The 20,629-nt window shown below is 35.0% G+C and overlaps 1 protein-coding gene across 19 annotated transcripts in view; it reads left to right on the forward strand.

Annotated features, from left to right (window-relative positions):
* The window catches only part of LOC138322870 (calcium-activated potassium channel slowpoke-like), a 73,505-nt gene that overhangs the window by 18,298 nt on the left and 34,578 nt on the right, over nt 1–20,629 (forward strand). For all 19 annotated transcript variants that reach the window (XM_069267020.1, XM_069267029.1, XM_069267023.1 and 16 more), the window contains exons 5-6: nt 19,768–19,919; nt 20,372–20,539. In XM_069267020.1, coding sequence (XP_069123121.1) covers nt 19,768–19,919; nt 20,372–20,539 — 320 coding nt within the window. The remainder of the gene's footprint in view (nt 1–19,767; nt 19,920–20,371; nt 20,540–20,629) is intronic.

Raw genomic sequence — 20,629 nt, forward strand, 5'->3', positions numbered from 1 at the left:
GAAAATAGTTTACACTAATTAGATATTGTATTTTCAAGGAAGGATGACCGCATAGATACGATCGGGTATATACAATATAATGAGAGGAATAGATGATTAGGTGATTAATTTCTACGTTATCCGATACATAGATTTAAACTGAGACATATCACCCGCCCACATACGTTGTAATACCACATAATTTACATATTATTTCTATAATTACAAAAGTCTACATAATGTAATAGTTAATGTATGTAACAATAATTTAGGTATCACATAAACCATTGGTTGAAACATTATCTCTATTTCTCGAATGCCAATGATATACATGTATATAAAATCGAATGGATAATTTGTGTTACATATACACGCCAGCATGTAACCAGCTGCTTCAGATGATACCTGTATATATTAGTATATAACGTGAAGCAAGTGCTCTCCGTCCTGTAATCGCTGGTAGGTGTTTATAAAATTGTGTATATCAAAACATATGTAAACATCTGTTTGTATATGATAGCAGTTGATGTAGAATGCTGATGACGAAATATTTTCACACTTGAAGTTAACGGGGTTTATACCAATCTGTATGCGGCTTCCTCACACGTTGGACATTATCAGTTGCCACCTTCTCCCATACAACCCTGACACTTTTCACCCAATCTTCCTAATACATGTTTAGTTTACCATCCGATTTTTCTTTGCCACTTACGTGTTGCCAACTTGGCCTTTGCAGTAACACCCACTCCATTTCCATCTACAATGAATCTGTCATTGTACCTATATGTATGCAGTATATATAGGTGCGACGTTTGCCATTCCCTGTATTCTCTGCTAACTACGCCCATTTTTGTCGATGTGAAGAGTAAGACGTTTGTAATAAAGGCGTGCTGGAGTTTCTGTTAAAATCAAAGAGCTTACACGAATGGCATTTGGTGCCTTTATCCGAACTTTGTTATGGTGGTTTTTAATTTTGTTATAGTTCTCACCTCTCACTATATTTATCTCTTTTAATTCTGCTACCTTGACATAATTTCATTGGTCTCTTGGAAAACCTAATTGATCTTATAATGTTGATATGGCATTCATCAATGAGATCGCCAAATCAAAGATTCCTCTAATTATTATCTTATCAATACCAATATATCTTCCCTATGTATTCGATAAAATGCGGAAGCAATTACAATATAAGGCGGCTGACTTTCCCATCTACAGCTGCGTGCTGATTGAGGTTAGAAAAATCCCAGCTTACACCTCTCATACTACTACACGGTAAGTAGGCACTCGTGGTGTAATAGGCGCTAGTCTGACATATGATGTCAATTATAATATTACGTGAAGATTCAATAGAAAAGTACACAAAGACAAACTTGTTACGTATAACAAGGCATATTAATACAAAAAAGTTACGTTCGTATAAAAATAAAATGTAGAACGTTCATTCGACGGCTTCTCATCAACTACAATTAACTACACATTTCTACACATGTAAAATATACTTGATGTATTCAAGAACAAAGTGCAAAATATAAATAGACATATTTTGCTAACGTTATGGTTACTTGTATATTTAATATAATATATAGGATACCCTGTACATATAGATAGAAAATGCTTGAAATGCGTATTGTGCGTTTTTCTATCAACATTGCACTTGTTAATAAGTGTTATGGAAGCTGATTAGATATTTTAGTGCCGACGGTGTGTTTGCGACTTTTGCTAAAAGGTTGAAATAAGAATGAATATAATTGGAAACTAGGCTTATATGATTAAATACGACCTGTTCAGAGGGTGAGAGCGCATAAGTGTTACCATCGGAATATCTTTGTCACCCTCGATAATGTCGCAATTTCTAATAAATTAAGTTAGCTCCATTTCGAAGGTATCAAGTCATGAAACTATTTTCAAATGTCAAAATATACTTTACAATGGTCTATTGTACACTATGGCATCTTTTCACGCAAGATTGAATCAGGTTTACTCGAAAAGACGAATACGGATGGCGCATTCGCGTCCTGTTAACCTCGTTTGGTAAACGAAGACAGATCAGATTGTACCAAAATAGTAATATTTCTTTTTTACAACAAATACGGTTAACTGATGTTATGTTTCTATAACTGCAAATTTAACGACTTTGTGATGATACATTTTTTTCTGGGTTGTATAACTCCCGTGTCTATCTCTGGTTGATACAGAAATGGTTCAGTGAACCTTATGTGACCTAATAATGAGATGATAACAAACATTATATCATGTTTCAGTTCTTTGTGTCGATAAACCTATACATTTGCTGTTATAGATAATGAAACTACTACCACAAACAATGCTCAATCACCCGAACTATTCACAGTAACTAAATGTTGCAGTAGGTCGACGTTGGTAACTAACTAGCTTCGCCTGATACCATGAACCAACACACAATTGAATGAGGTCAATCATGAACAATCGATGAATTATTAAGGGTGAAAATGAGCTCTCCCAGTGGATCTGTCTCCTAACGTCTGGGGAAACGAGAGAAGAGTAGATTTAGTTATTTTAGATCTTAATTAGGGCAGATTTGTTCTATTTGATCTCAAGATTAAAATCGATAACATCAAGGTTATTAAAGTCTTTAAGCCAGTATTATTACAATCTACGGAAATTTCGAACAATTCACAAGAGGATTTCAGACATCCTACAACTGACTATGAACTGACTAAGAAAAGTTGCAGATTTTCTAAACAAAAATATTTTCATATTCATCGCTTTTCTATCCCGTCTGTGACGATTACAGTAGTAAGACGTAGAACGAACGTTTATTACCATATGCTGTTCTTTTCCATGCCCTCCAGTTTAAGTTTCTACCCGGCGTTCTATTGCCTATATCCACATCAGTATAATGCAGATAGATATTTCTTCAAATGACATCCACTTTTCTGTATTCTTTAAATCTACAGCTGTCTTCACCATCTATAAGATATGATTGTTAGAGTATGTCATTAAAAAAGGAAAACTATATATTACATTAATGATTTGTACAACGGACTATTATGGTGATACTTTCGATATATATTTGTAGAGATTTAAACAAGTGGTGACACCAATTGTGATATATTTTTGTTGTTATGAAGTGTCCTAACTGTATTAACATTTATCAATCGTCAATCAATTTTGATAATATATAACAAATAAATGTACGTAAATTAATTTTGTAAAGCTGTCTAAATCACAATGTTCATCATTGGCCTCCACAGTTGGTGTTTTTTGAACACGGAAACTCTTTCCATTATATTCGATAATCACGCAAAATTACATGCAACCAGTTTATAGAACTCAAAAAGGGAAATATATCTTTCAGTAGTATGTTCGGTTTTTGATTGATACAAGATGAAAAGCTCGCGTTCAAAATGTGATTAAGTACTCTACATAATGCTGATCATAATCTCCATGTTTCTGGGTATAGAATCAGATAAGTCGCACTGTACTTCTGTCAGTTTCCAGTAAGTGATTCCCCTGATTTTGATAGACAATACCATACAAATCCAGTTCAATCTGGGGCAGATGTGCCTTATTTTATAGGCATTTCACTTCAGAGAAGTCCATTGTTTCTAGTACTTAATATTCTCTTTTGAGAATTGCTGATTTGCCGAATTTGACAGAAATTCTTGTTGGCGTTCAGATTAATTAGCTTCTAGCTATATCCCTAATCGCTTTACATGGAGTAATGGTATGGATCGATACACTGACTGTGGTTAACAATGTTAGAGGCCTGTAATGGTCACTGGTACAGACTCTTCGATGGTTAGTATATATGGTTAGCAATAAGCAAGCAGTAACCGTATGACCTTTCCTAAGTTTCGGCATATAAACACTGAATGATCATATAAATCTCACAGAGTGTCTATAGAGACTCTAGCTTTTGGCAATTATTAGGCATTCAATATATTCATACGCATATTTGATCGTTTTCAAAGAAAAAATGTAGATTTCAAGGTGTTATTATTGTAACAGTTGTAGATTGATGCCATGAACAATCTACAGAACATTTACCTTCTTGAAAAAAGATTTTCAACAGCAGACAACAGTGTGAGACAGTTGCTAGGATACACGCATGCATTAAGCATGAATATTGTTCGTTCTCGTTTTTTTCAAGCATATCTTTTTACCTGGTAAGAGATCAATATATTGATACATTCCTTTATGGTAACAGAGCAATGCAAAACATTGTATTCATGAAATATTCAGTCGTATTTTAAAGCTGGTTGTTAGTTTTTCATGTTCTTTTTCCATTTTCAGTCACGTATATTGTTACAATGGTTGACTCTAAGAACAAATACAAATCTGTAGGGCTGACATGTTTTCCTGGTTACTATTAACGACAAATGGATTAGGTGATGTGTATGATGTAATACAATACATGATTTATTTAAACATGAAGCTGCGTATCAAAACAATAAACATGTATAGAGACATAAATTATGGGATCGGATACTAAAACTAAATGTTATCTTTGTGTCATTAAGATGTCTGGTCTTACATAGGGGATTAATTGATCGTGCTTGGCTTGTTTGTAAAATATGTGATGTAATATATATATGATATTACAATTTCATATGAATTAAGCACAAACTGAGGATACATTTCATGACTTAACTACAAAACACTACATTTTCAAAAAATTCCATCGTAAAAATCCGGCGAATGCCGACATACCGACATTTTGTCACGACGTCTTCGACTCCTGATGTCACGTCACTCTTTTACTAACGTCATGACGTCACAATGGATTTCCAGTCAATGTTTATACTAGACAAATGACATGCATATTACTACAACCTCACATATTATGTACTTAATACATTGTAATATGTATACATTTTAAAAGTCGAGCTAGGCAGCTGTACATGTGGGATGATAGTGCGTTCTATCGTTACCATAGTGTTTTTGTTATGACATACTTACATGTAGGTACCTGTTACATGCTTTATTAAAGTCGAGCTAGGCAGCTGTACATGTGGGATGACAATGCGTTCTATCGTTACCATAGTGTTTTTGTTATGACACACTTACGTGTAGGTACCTGTTACATGCTTTATTAAAGTCGAGCTAGGCAGCTGTACATGTGGGATGACAATGCGTTCTATCGTTACCATAGTGTTTTTGTTATGAGATACTTACATGTAGGTTCCTGTTACATGCTTTATTGTCAATAGGTTTAGAAAAATCTTAACTACAGTTAACTAACCATTAACTACAGTTAACTAACCATTAACTACAGTTAACTAACCATTAATTATTTCGAATTATGTTAATGGAAACTGCTTCTCATTTTCCGAAAAAAAAACTAATACACGCGTTTAAATTCATTTTTTATTTTCAATAGATTGGAATATCCTACCGTAACTTTGACGACAAAGGCTTAAATGAATTAGTAATCTTTTATATCTTGAAATGTTAACCAGTAGCATTGGTAACACCTGTTTAAACTATTAGATACCTTTAATTGATAGGAATGTTAACCGGTAACCTTGACCACGGTGTACTTAGAACGAAACCATTTCTTTGTGTATAACATAAACAATATAATGGTTTGGTTTAATAAAGTTATGGTTTCTTCATTTACTATCTATGAATAGCTGTATTTTTGGAGCCGACTTTGGTTTTCGTAGCTTGGTAATTAATCTGCAACACTGCAACACTTATCATATTTTGTTTCCTTGTTGATATTTAACTTTCATTTTGTTGTCAATGAATACACACACAAAATGGAAACTGGCCTTTATATAATACGTGAATGAAAAATGGTTGAAATGGATGATCAAGGTTTTTTTCAAAGACATATAATTTTGTTAGACGAATTGATATAATCTATTGTCAATGGCTTAAAGATGAGAGGAAGTGGATATAACCAGATCTATATTGATGGGATTTGTTTTAAGAACAGAACAAATATGATAACAGTATAATAACAGTTGATCATCTGACAAATCTATATTTTGTGAAAGCATTGGCGTGTTGCCTTGAACGCGTTTTTATTTTGTTTGAGGTTGTTGGAAATTATGTCAATATGAAAATGCATTGAAGAGTAGTATTTCCTGACAGCGTTTAAATGTTCTTTGATTTTTGTTTTGTCAAATAGGAACATTGTCGTTATATGAGGATTTCGTTTGACAGGAACAAATTGTGAAACAGTTGATGTATTGATCATAGCCCTAGACCAGTTTGTAATAGGTGTATATTAATGTATGTAGTAGTTTACGAATTATTTGTGACTTTATTAATTCACAAACCAATATTCGCTGAACGTAGCGCTTTCAAACCTTCTGTTTTTATTGCTCACTTTCTATATGTGTGTCACTACCAATATCATAGCAGTGGATGCTATATAAGTTTTGTGTTATGTTGTCATAGCGACAAGTAACGGTCCGTATCAATCAATATCATATCAAGATTAATACACATTAAAATTGAATAGTAAAATATTATATTATATTATATTTATATAGTATTATATTTATTTGCACAGTAACCTCCAACTTCAAGTGCTAATCTGTATTTTTCAAATTTAAGTTAATTCAGCAAAGTATGTAAAATTTTGATGCACCGGCTTAATACAGTCGACCAGCATTCATGTCACACGATTGTTTAATTTTTCATCTATCTGCCAGTTTGTCTTAAACAGAGATATGATTCATATACACATTGTACATACACTCCGGGGAAAACATGACAACCAAACATCTACTAACCTGATCCGGATGTCCCAGAGGGATGCCAGTATACATTGTTTGAGTATAGATTCAGGTCGGCTGAGTTTAATTCACCTTTCAGCTATAATCAATTATTCATGGCGATCATTGCTTATCCAATGATAAAACAATACTGTTATGAGGTATCACCAGTTATAACTAAATCCCGCATCCGTCTAGTTAACGATTGTTGATATGGTGATGTATTTTTTTTTTATATTCCGCATATTCTTTTTATCAAAATGTTCGAACAAAATGAGAGTTGTGAAAAAATGAATGACTTGTTTTAAAGATTCACAAAATGTTTAGATATAGTGATTTATCTTGTTAATTATCACAATAGTTCAAAGAAAATTCATTGACCATCAGTATTTATTTTCATTTGGTTAAAATCAATCGTTTAGTCATTGTTGTGAATACAATATAGAATGTATATCACAATAAACGATACACAGAACCATACTTCAGAAGACGGTGTAAAAACGTCTATTAGCTATTTCTGGTAGCTCTTACAACCACTTCCATCCCCGTTCTAAAAATCAATATATGTAATGGTATGCATAAAAACTTAGATTTCAAAACTAATACACGATTGATACAAATGATTAATACGGCAACATCAAGATCAAGATTTGATCATTGATGTTATTGTGGAGGTTGCAACATCTTAATGAGAGCAAAACAGGACATATAAGATAAACGTTACAATACAATAAGTCAGTGTGTTTTATGGAATATTGACGGTATCTTACGGCGATTGTAACAATGTATATGATTAAACTGTGAGTGGCTACTGTTAAACAGATTCCAGAGACACCAGCACGTGCTGATGGTGTTAACCATTTGACATGCATTAGTGTGTAGAAATGTGAGTGGTAGCTGTAGACTAAGACTGATGTGAGTGGTATCCTCCCTAGCTATGGACTTAGACTGATCCTATGATTAACCACATACCCTTGTTACTTCGTATAACAATCAGTGACAGAGCACAAAGTTAATTAATAACACAATTGGTGATATGACCTTGAATTCCTCTTATCTTCTCCATTTATCTCTGCTGCATTGTCTTGAAGCTATTAATAATATAAGCTATTATTCAGTTGCCTTGTCTACACATTTTGTTTTACTTTGTTCCGTCGTTATTTTCGCCTTATATCTGTGAATAGTTTTGTACCCTTTACATTCATTTTGTTGAAGTTTTGATCTTTCTCTGAATATAATTGCGATTCCTGTGGATCGGTCCGACGCCATTCGATAAAATGATTGGCTTCTGTTGTTATTGTTATGACTCTGTGAAGCATACAGCCCTTTGACAATATTCAAAATCGTTTTGTTGAAACTGAGATAATGTGTTGACACTCAAAGACTATTGGTGACATTTCTTTTTCTTTCAGAGTCTATATTCAGTCTTGAATTGATATCTTGCTTATTTGTTACACTTCTAAATCCCATTGCGTTATTGTACTTTAAAGATTGAGTTTTGATGCCTCCTCTGTCATTTTAACATTTCTTTTTCTTCCACATTTGATGATATCCATTCATTGTTTGATTTATAAAAGGGGAGGGGTCACAGTGGCCGAGTTGTTAAGATATCCCGACAAACTAACACAAGTACTATGGGTCGCGTATTCGAATCCCAATGTTAGGCAGTTGCTTAACACTTATTGTTTTTCGCCGGGTACTCCGGCATTTTTCCCACCATCTTAAAGCATGGTTCGTCTTTAAATAACCTTTACTGATGATAAGGAGTTTAGCTGATAAAACCAAGCCAAATTTATATAAAAATTATATAAAAAATACATTTCCATCGACCTTCTTCAACAGTGACGCTGAGCACATATTGTTCGGACTTGGATCGTAACCCAAGTAAAGAGCTGCGAATCGAACGATGCCATGACGTCACTAGAGTAATAGAATCAGCGCATTCATAAATACCTTATAACCTAATATCTTAAAGAGCCTGCAAAGTCCAAGATGCTCTGATCGAGCTGAAATACGTGATGACGTATCATTAGCTCATTTGTTTACAAAAGCTTAGCTAACTTAATAAATCACCTGTGAAATAAAGTGACTAGACTATAAATTAGTTGTAGGCGGATGTTTTTACAGTACAGAAGAAGTGTTGGAGCCAGTCCCAACGAATGTCGACCAAATTTCCTAACACTAATACCTACATCTTTGGTATTAATCGATAGCAGTTTATGTAGATTGAATGCTCAGAAGCTGGTGTTATACTAACACACGCTACCCAAAGAAATTAATTGATTTTAGGATTTGCAATTATTTGAAGTGTCAAATGGATTACTTAACTGACACGCCTGCAGTCGTGTTGGCACATAAATTTATAGAACTATGCTTGGTTATAGTTGTAGTGTTATATATTAGTCCGATCAATATGTATCTATGTTAATAGTTGCTATTTAATATTATGATATTGTCAGATGTATTAATTTGAGAGAGATCCATCTTTAACTCTTCTGATGAAACTATAATCATTACTATCGGCGACTTAAATGTCAACGAAATATGTTGAAATGAAATGAAACTAGAATTTAGCTATGGGAATGATTAAAATATGTTTTAAATAATTAGGAATTAAGTGACATTGGTGCCACTATCTTATACGAAATATAAAGCATATCAGGTTTGTGAATAACCATGGTTTTTGTATTTAGTCCTTTCCGAATTCTATATTTGCCTTCATTTTAATGCGTTTTAAATGCGCATTATCAATTGTTTTCCAAAATTATCATGTTCATATATTTGGTAATGACTCGAAAGATGTTAAACTATTTCAGCCGTTTGAATGGTTCTGTAGAACGCGATGTGTATGATCCGATATTTATACATATTTTAAGAATTCATTTGAATATAAGAAGTGTCTTTCCGTAGCTGTGGATGAGTTGACTCTGATAATCAGGACATCAGCTAGAATAGCGTCTTGCCAATTGTATGGCTGCTTAATGGAATGGTATCGATCGCTTACCACTTTAAGGGTTTAAACATTATATCTTTGCTCCCCCATGGCGGTTTCGAATGTTTAGCTTCTATACCTACATTGTCCTTTTGGTCCTTCATGCCGTGTTCAAAGTGTTTGCATTTAAATGTGTAACACTGCATTGAATCTCCCGTGGTTGTATTGTCTTTTTGTGTTGATCAGATGTCTGGTGTATTACAAATGAATATTAAATTGGATATTGGTATACAATGTACATTGGTATCAGTATCCTGGAAACAACCAATCTTCTGATCAACATGGCTCACATGACTGCATCAGCCCATTCCCAAGAATCTCACATAGAGTATATTTTCGTTTCATATCCGGAAAACCTACTTTGACATTCATTTTAGGATTATATTCCACAACCTCATTTTCTCTTTTTCTTTTCTTTATCACCAATGCCATTAATCCTGATTTGTTTGATTCTAGTTTACAGTATTACTCTGTCGGGTGTGATTTATTCCATTCGTTGTCGTAAGATGTCACAGAAGCAGACAGACCACCGTGTATGTGCTCTGATATTGATATGGTAGTGGTTTTAGAAACATTTGCAGATTTTAGATTCCAAAACTCAAAAAGATCACTTGATATATAGAGATGAAAAGACGGTACTTCAACATAATCTGAAATGAAATTTCATTCTTGATCACTAACGGTATCGCTAAAGATTTTTTAAAGCCATGATGTGGCATTCTATGTTCCATATTTATTGCATTTTTCATTTATCAAAGCAAAAAGTCTGTTCCTTCTGGATATACTTATCGTAACATGATCAAATTACAAACGAATTTATCTTCGGCGGAAACGAAAATTTCTCACACATTTTAAATTGCTATAAAGATCCTTTTGGTGCATATCTATATCTGTGTTTTTTTCTTTATTTAAACCAAAAGTACAAAGCATGCATTGAGATTATTTTCTTTGAAAATAGTATTTATGGGACGGAACTGTTATTTTGTAATTCTATGTATCAAAACGATCTGTAGTAGCCCTTCCCCTCATTTATATTAACGAATTTTAATGATTTAAAATCGTTGAAAAATTGGTTTGACTTGATGGAGCTCTTTGTGACTTAGGGCTTTGAATTTACAAATTACACGAAACATTTCCTGAATCATATCTGAAGAGTAACTCCCAATGACATATAGTAGTTTTGCATTGATATAGAGATGCATTATCTACATTAGAATGCAAGGCATTTCGTAAGAACTGAAAAACTACCAGAAATGCAAAATATATGAAAACTACATCAACCATCGACACTGAAACATTTTTTACACCACCATAATTAATCAATGTTTTTTTTTTTTCTTTAATTTTTAGGTCATCTGACCCGAAGGGTCAGGATGACCTATTGTCATCATGCACCGTCCGTCGTCGTGCGCCGTGCGCCGTGCGCCGTCCGCCGTCCGCCGTGCGCCGTCCGCCGTGCGCCGTGCGCCGTGCGTAAACTTTTTATTCAAACGACTTCTTCTCAAGAACCAGAAGGCCCAGGGTACTCATATTTGGCGTGTAGGTTGCTGGGATGGAGGGCTACCAAGTTTGTTCAAATGAATGACCTTGACCTTCATTCAAGGTCACAGGGGTCAAAAAGGCTAAAATTTTTAAACAACTTCTTCTCAAGAACCAGAAGGCCCAGAGTACTGATATTTGCCCTGTAGGATGCTGGGATGAAGGGCTACCAAGTTTGTTCGAATAAATGACCTTGACCTTCATTCAAGGTCACGAGGGTCAAATAGGCTAAAATCCTTTAAATAACTTCTTGTGAATAACTAAGAGGCCTTGAGACCTGATATTAGGCCTGTGGCATGCTGGGATGAAGGGCTACCAAGTTTGTTCAAATAAATGACATTGACCTTCATTCAAGGTCACGAGGGTCAAATAGGCTAAAATCTTTAAACAACTTCTTGTGAATAACTAAGAGGCCTAGAGACCTGATATTAGGCCTGTGGCATGCTGGAATGAAGGGCTACGAAGTTTGTTCAAATAAATGACCTTGACCTTCATTCAAGGTCACGAGGGTCAAAAAGGCTAAAATCTTTAAACAACTTCTTCTCAAGAACCAGAAGGCCCAGGGTACTGATATTTGCCCTGTAGGATGCTGGGATGAAGGGCTACCAAGTTTGTTCAAATAAATGACCTTGACCTTCATTCAAGGTCACGAGGGTCAAATAGGCTAAAATCTTTAAACGACTTCTTCTCAAGAACCAGAAGGCCCAGGGTACTCATATTGGGACTGTGACATGCTTGGATGAAGGGCTACCAAGTTTGTTCGAATAAATGACCTTGACCTTCATTCAAGGTCACAGGGGTCAAATAGGCTAAAATCCTTTAAATAACTTTTTGTGAATAACTAAGAGGCCTATAGACCTGATATTAGGCCTGTGGGATGAAGGGCTACCAAGTTTGTTCAAATAAATGACATTGACCTTCATTCAAGGTCTCGAGGGTCAAATAGGCTAAAATCTTTAAACAACTTCTTGTGAATAACTAAGAGGCCTAGAGACCTGATATTAGGCCTGTGGCATGCTGGAATGAAGGGCTACCAAGTTTGTTCAAATAAATTACATTGACCTTCATTCAAGGTCACGAGGGTCAAATAGGCTAAAATCTTTAAACAACTTCTTCTCAATAACTAAGAGGCCCAGGGTACTGATATTTGCCCTGTAGGATGCTGGAATGAAGGGCTACCAAGTTTGTTCAAATAAATTACATTGACCTTCATTCAAGGTCACGAGGGTCAAATAGGCTAAAATCTTTAAACAACTTCTTCTCAAGAACCAGAAGGCCCAGGGTACTGATATTTGCCCTGTAGGATGCTGGGATGAAGGGCTACCAAGTTTGTTCAAATAAATGACCTTGACCTTCATTCAAGGTCACGAGGGTCAAAAAGGCTAAAATCTTTAAACAACTTCTTCTCAAGAACCAGAAGGCCCAGGGTACTGATATTTGCCCTGTAGGATGCTGGGATGAAGGGCTACCAAGTTTGTTCAAATAAATGACCTTGACCTTCATTCAAGGTCACGAGGGTCAAATAGGCTAAAATCTTTAAACGACTTCTTCTCAAGAACCAGAAGGCCCAGGGTACTCATATTGGGACTGTGACATGCTTGGATGAAGGGCTACCAAGTTTGTTCGAATAAATGACCTTGACCTTCATTCAAGGTCACAGGGGTCAAATAGGCTAAAATCCTTTAAATAACTTTTTGTGAATAACTAAGAGGCCTATAGACCTGATATTAGGCCTGTGGGATGAAGGGCTACCAAGTTTGTTCAAATAAATGACATTGACCTTCATTCAAGGTCACGAGGGTCAAATAGGCTAAAATCTTTAAACAACTTCTTGTGAATAACTAAGAGGCCTAGAGACCTGATATTAGGCCTGTGGCATGCTGGAATGAAGGGCTACCAAGTTTGTTCAAATAAATTACATTGACCTTCATTCAAGGTCACGAGGGTCAAATAGGCTAAAATCTTTAAACAACTTCTTTCTCAAGAACCAGAAGGCCTAGGGTACTGATATTAGGCCTGTAGCATGCTGGGATGAAGGGCTACCAAGTTTGTCCAAATAAATGACCTTGACCTTCATTCAAGGTCACGAGGGTCAAAAAGGCTAAAATCTTTAAAAACTTCTTTTCAAGAACCAGAAGCCCAGGGTACTGATATTTGCCCTGTCGGATGCTGGGATGAAGGGCTACCAAGTTTGTTCAAATAAATGACCTTGACCTTCATTCAAGGTCACGAGGGTCAAATAGGCTAAAATCTTTAAACGACTTCTTCTCAAGAACCAGAAGGCCCAGGGTACTGATATTGGGACTGTGACATGCTTGGATGAGGGCTATTAAGTTTGTTCAAATGAATGACCTAACCTTCATTCAAGGTCACGGGGGTCAAAAAGGCTAAATTTTTAAACGACTTCTTCTCAAGAACCAGAAGGCCCAGGGTACTGATATTTGGCCTGTAGGATGCTGGATGAAGGGCTACCAAGTTAGTTCAAATAAATGACCTTGACCTTCATTCAAGGTCACAGGGTTCAAATAGGCTAAAATCATTTAAACAAATTCTTGTGAATAACTATGAGCCTAGAGACCTGATATTAGGCCTGTGGCACTGATGACATATAGTAGTTTTGCATTGATATAGAGATGCATTATCTACATTAGAATGCAAGGCATTTCGTAAGAACTGAAAAACTACCAGAAATGCAAAATATATGAAAACTACATCAACCATCGACACTGAAACATTTTTTACACCACCATAATTAATCAATGTTTTTTTTTTCTTTACTTTTTATCATTAGCTTTTGCCGCAGTATAATTCAAGTCATGCTTATGCTTTTGTTTTTCTTCTCCATGGCTGCAAATGGATGATGATATTAGATCGGAATTAGATATGTCACGTGACTCCTCGGTAGATCAATTTCACTCCCCGGGGACCCAATGAAACAAAAAGCTGATATAGATGAGCCACACATTAATTTACTTTTGGAACTAAACAATGGTTTAATGTACAGCGTACAGACTATTAAATACAAACATAACCACTCGAAAATGCAGAATTTGACTGTACATTCTGTTTATTGCAATGAACATTTTTGCTGCATGTGTGCAAACCAGTTGACACTTTCTAAGTGTTTGTAGGTTACATCACAATCGACTCTTCCTACTGAAGTGTTTATTTTATTTGGTTAAGTTAAACGGCCTAACTATTTTCTTTAAAGATGCAGGCTGACGTAAACTTAATAAACATTACAGTAATAAAAGTGATAGAAACGTATATTGATATGATGGTCTCAAAGTAATTATAAAGTAATATGCAATTAAATTATGATTAATTAAAATGAAATAACCATGTAACAAATGTCTTCTAAACTCTTCCCAACAATTAAGAACAAATTAGAATGCATTTCGATTAAACAGTTGATATATAAATTTTATGTTTGAATTTATGTCTATCATAAACGGAAAAACGTACAGTTACAATGTAAATGTCTTGCTAGCCCGGTCTATGACAGCCTAAGTTCCGCTTACGTATTGTTTATTTCAGGACAATAATATAGTTGGATTTAAACTTGTGTATTTGCCAGCATGTGCAATCTATTGACTATCGACTTTCACAGAAAATTGACAAGGAATGCTCAGTGATATATTGGTAGAGAATCATTGAATGATGTCAGACAGAAAGATTACACAATCTGAGCTGTTCAAACAGTTCCGACATCCATCCCTATTCAACCCAGTCTCTCCGCCATACACACACTCCTAGAATCAATTGATTGGGTTTGTCATATCGAATTGGCAACAATTGTTACATCAAACATCACAGCATAAACAAAAGACTCGCCGTGATTGCCTTGCCACTAGTTTAGAAATACAGCTATTGCTCAGAGATGATTTGACCAGACTTAATGGCTATTGAGTATTCTACTCGCCATAGACTTTCCCTGGAGATGTAGGGTACGTTGTTTGCTGTATCTAATGCCCTCCCGACTGACCTCCTATGGTAAATAAGTAAGCTACCTGCCCGAGTCTGTAAATGACCAATATTAGCCTGATTGCCACAGGGGACAGCTCTATTGATTTCCTTAAGCTTGTCCCTAGTAAATGTTATGTTCTTTTAGTCTACATATAAAAAATGATAATGCATTGTAAGTTTTGTATAGCGTGAGATTAAACCCTGACTCTATGCCTAGAATGAAAAGTAATTTAGCTAAGAAATGTTTTTTTTATTTTATTTGCTATCTTGAGATAATTTTTGTTATGTTTTCCAATTAAGAAAAATACCATATTAGTGTTAGTTCTATCTTTCTATTTATGTCGGTTCATATTAAAAGTTTTTAAGTGAGACATAACTTGTGGATAGTTTAGAATATGTGTTAAACCTTTACAGTACACATGTAATTCATAAAGGTATAATAAACACGATTATAATGGCCATAATCTCCCGAAGACTATGCTTATTTTCGGATATGATTTCCTGGGCCAGATTTCCTCGTTGACAGGTTATTTAAAATTTTCAAAGGTTTAGGCTAGTGGCAGCAAACGGTTTAACCTTTAAATGTTGAGATTAAAACGTAGGTTTTTACTTAATGCAGATCTAGCTTTATTTTTTGCTCGCAACGCAAAACCTTTTCTGTAGTTATAAGATCAGAAAAACCTTATCCATTTACAATTTCTTAGAACCTTGCATCGATGGCATTTTAATGTCAAATACTAAGACATTATAGACTTTCAATTGCCTTAACATAAGTTACCATTTAAAAGAAAAACAATTTACCCATACCTAAATTAATGATTTGCTTATATTCCATCAATTGAACGCGGAGAAAGTAAATGCAAGATCCGATTTAATGATAATAAAAAATGCTGTATTTAGGTAATTAATTTCAACCGAAGTAATATTTTCATGGACATAGTGTCTTTCCCTGCATTATTCCATGTTTGATGCAGAGTTCATCATTTGTACGTACAACTAGAGTATCAAACGCCATCCTTCAATAAGGCTTTAGACTATGTCAAAGGCAAATGGTTACCGAACGACAATAATGGGTCTGAACATGACGGCTAGAAAACTCATGCAAAAATGTAGAGTAAGAACGAGGGCACATGTATACATCTGATTGTTTTATTTATTAGCATGTAAGAAAGCATGGGTATCATCCCATGGCCGATTGCTACATTGGACTTTGTCCAGTATTCAGGTATACATTGAACTTGAACTCAGTATACGTGTACAGAATCAATAGTTAATGGAGGTACCAGGTATTCTGATCAGACCATTATGGTACAAATTACAAAACACTCAATGCTGATAACATACAGCTTAGCAATCCTAGAATGATCTTGTATGTGACATGTTTATTGGATTAAGATGAAGGTAAACATTGCATGTTTTATTATAGACACACACTGCCATGCTCACAGCACCGAAAGGTACTGTGAATCCAGTAATAAAAGCAGTATGTGTTCCCTATCGTTGGTGCTTTGAGTACTACCGTGTATATACCCATGGTAAAGGTTTTCCCTTTCCCTTATCCCCCAACTTCTACCACTCTTCATTACAACAGCCCTACTACTTCCTCTTTTATTGCTTGTTATGTTCACCCTCCTCACTCATACTCTGAGTCCTCTTTTTTCTTGTCTGTACCTATCTATCTCACCACCTACTTGTATCTTCTTGTTACCCATTTGTATGTTATTTTTTAGCCTCATCGTTTGTTGTTTCCTCAAAGCATGTTTTGTTCCTGTTTTATCTCATATTTTTGTCCTCTCCCCCTTCTCTTGCGATTGTTTACTCAACATATACTCTTGTTTATTCCACTCAAACTCCTGACCATTACACTTATTCTCTTACTTAATTTTATTACATGACATCAGTTGATTTCGCCCTTGTAATATTTCGGCATATCACACCAGTCTTATATAACCTGGAGCGCTGTAAAATTAGAAAAAATCTCAGACTCGTTTCATAAACATAAGAAATAATACATTAAATAAGGAACAAACTGGATTGGGCAAATGTTAAATTAAGCTAAAAAAAGACATATTTCTCACATTCATCAAACAGCGGACATCAATATTTTCCTAGTGAACTTATTGCACTACATACATTGACCACCTATCCGACCGACCATGTAATGTGCCACTTCCGACCTTTGATTGAGAGGTAAACAATATTATTGACCTTTAGCTTGCGTACATACAATTATTGATCCTAAGTGTGGATGGATACAGTGCATCATATGTTCTCACATCTACATAAGAATTGGTGTCATTATGTCGAAATTATTGGTTCTATAACCCTTTAATTAACACTCGCCAGGCTAATCGTAGTTCCAGCGCATGCATTATGCTCCAAATCATTCTAAATGTGCATTATTATTATACAGCTTAATCTTTATTGTGACAAATTTTAGACCAGACCAGTAGAATTTCATTAAAGAAAAAGCCTGTGATATAAATGTGCGGTTTTTTTCTCTAGATGTTTTCTATGGAACTTCCATTTCCTCCATTTGATAGGTTTAATTGTCAGTTAATAGTTTCTCGTGGTGTTGTAGTGTTGAACGGCTGACAAATCTGTATCATTGCTGATAAATGTATTGATATATCGATTAATTTGTTATCTCTGTCTGCATGACATGACATGAACCTGTAACGTAGGTATTTATAAGGAAATGTCATACAGTTCAATAAGCCAATAGTTACTGTTAATTCACAGGATAGAACTCCTGTATATCAGCCAGTATCAGTACTGAAAAGCACTAAAGAATACATTCTGTATACTTTAATATTTATAGTGCATATATACACAGTTTATTATCTTCACGGATCACTGATGATTTTCGTACTTTTTCCTCTCTGGGAATGGTGACCATGATATTTATTATTTATATCCCATGTATTTTATATTCGCTTTATTTTCGTGGAAGTAAACCGTTTATGTATTTTGCCTTGGTTGGTAGCCGTCAGGGCCATGTAATGGGACCAGCATTCTGTAGTGTGCAGAAACATCACTGTTAAGCCGCATTCCTGGTAGTATTGTTGTCTTGTTGGCCCGACCAGGTGCTACAACAGCTCCCGCATGTTATAGTTATATAGGAATGTCTGACTGATAGGTGTTTCAGAATAAAGGTTCATGATATAAGGCAGGAGAGAAACGGTGAATGAGTGGGATTTTATTGGGGCCGTCGGAAAGATAGGCGAAAGGAAAGTAATGAAATCAATTTGAAGGGAAACTTTTGACAGCACTCACGTAAAAAGTTACACGTGGTTACTTTGAAAATGTAATAAATTGATTTCGTGAAGATAGGCGAGAGAACTAACCAAACTAAAAAAGGAAACAAAAACAACATTCACGAATAATTGTTATGTCTGTTAGTTTGTAAATATTACAATTACATATTCAAAGAAAAACGACTGAATATATATTAAAGGCAGATAATTGTTCATTGCTGAAGAATTAGAAATTATAGAAAAATGATAGGGTTAATTCTGACGATAAATAATCAATTTGTTCTTTATGGAAATAATTGTCTGATCGCGGAAATATATTCATATTCCACATGCCACCAACAAAAGAATCTTATTCTGTATTTGAATGGGGGAAATGATGTCTGAATAATTGCTGGATAAAATATAAGTGACAAATTAATTGGGTGAATGGTCTTCTCTGTTTATTTATCTGTACATCAGGATGTTTATAACCTTAGAAAGCGAACCTACATGAGTTAAAATTGCATCGTTTTGATATTGTGTTACTATTTGTATTAAAATTTTAAACAAAACCTGAGCATAAAACATTTTCGTAAACAAATTAACTTATATACATGTAGCCATATATAACCAAAACGTTTTATTTGGGCAATATCATATTTACATAATCGGTAATTGTATCTGATGTTTGTGACCTCATTTCACAGTAATGTCAGATGTACATGAACCAAGCAAAGGACACTGTATTTGTACAACCCTTATAATATATGATAATGACAGATGGTTATAATTTGTAAAACGAATTACAGAGAATATGGATAGTTTTGTGTAAGCAGGTCTTTCTTTTGGTTTGCACAGATTGACTATTTACAATGATCATATTGTAGAATGTGGTTGTTAACAGCTCAGTACTAAGTCAGATCATTTATTTTACATCAGTATTATTTCATCTGATTTCTTTAACCTGACTAGATTAAGTTTCTTGTTCCATATCCAAGTTTGTCTCCCTTCCTATCAAATCATTTTTGGACACGAACTGACAACAATGTCGGTTTGTCACCTACTACGACTACGGTCTTCCTCTCTCACCTTCTGATATACACCTCATAAAGATGAACTGTATTCTATTCCATTCTTTCTATTCACAATGTGTCGAAGTCGTTATACATGAACCATTAAACAATATGCTATTATGAAACATATGTGTGGTCTGTCATTAGGTCTAATCTGACCTCACGTTGTCCTTTATATCGTTCCCCTACACACTAGTGAGACAAATATACATAATTTACCAAACCATTAGAGTTAATCATTCCTTGTATTGACCCTTTTGACTTTCTTGCAGGACTGCGATTCCTGAGAGCGTTGCGGTTGATGTCAATACCCGATATCCTGACCTACCTCAATATACTGACCACCAGTACAAGGATACGACTGTCACAACTTGTCGCCTTCTTCATCAGTGTCTGGCTGGCTTCTGCTGGATTCCTACACCTGGTGGGTGTTATACAATCGTGTTAATAAAGAATCAAATAAGGAACATAAAATGATGCAATAACAAAATATTAGATAGTGCCACTAATATCATGTTAATTATCTTCAAAGAATATTGTTACAAAAACACCCTTAATGCACTGTATCTGTAGTTTACTACACTATAATTATTCAACTTTATCATATGCCTGTTCTTACTCTTTGAAGTACGATGTGATGTTTCTTAGTACGAACATGAAAACAACAATTTATAACTTAAAAAAATGTTTTGGCCAGATTCGTTGCCTTTTTCTTGGCGCATTTTATTGTAGAGTCACAAGTATAAGGCCTTAAAATTACTAATTACTGGCATCTCTTAGTGTACGTTTACGGTTCAATGTTTGTACGTCTATTCTTCCATCAATGTAGCTTGTGTTTGATATATGGCTTCACGTATTTTCTATGTTTTTATACAGATTGAGAATTCTGGCGACCCACCGGACTTTTCTAACCCACAGAAACTCACGTACTGGGAATGTCTGTACTTCTTACTGGTAACGATGTCGACTGTAGGCTATGGCGATATATACGCCACTACCACACTCGGCAGGATATTCATCGTCCTCTACATCATGATCAGCATTGTAAGCCAGCAACTTTTTTTACTCTTTATCACTCGTTTGTATGTCCTCGCCATACAATGGAGGAGCGTATATAGTGCTACCCATGTCTAT

The sequence above is a fragment of the Argopecten irradians genome, chromosome 5 (assembly GCF_041381155.1).
Source record: "Argopecten irradians isolate NY chromosome 5, Ai_NY, whole genome shotgun sequence".
Lineage (NCBI taxonomy): Eukaryota > Metazoa > Mollusca > Bivalvia > Pectinida > Pectinidae > Argopecten > Argopecten irradians.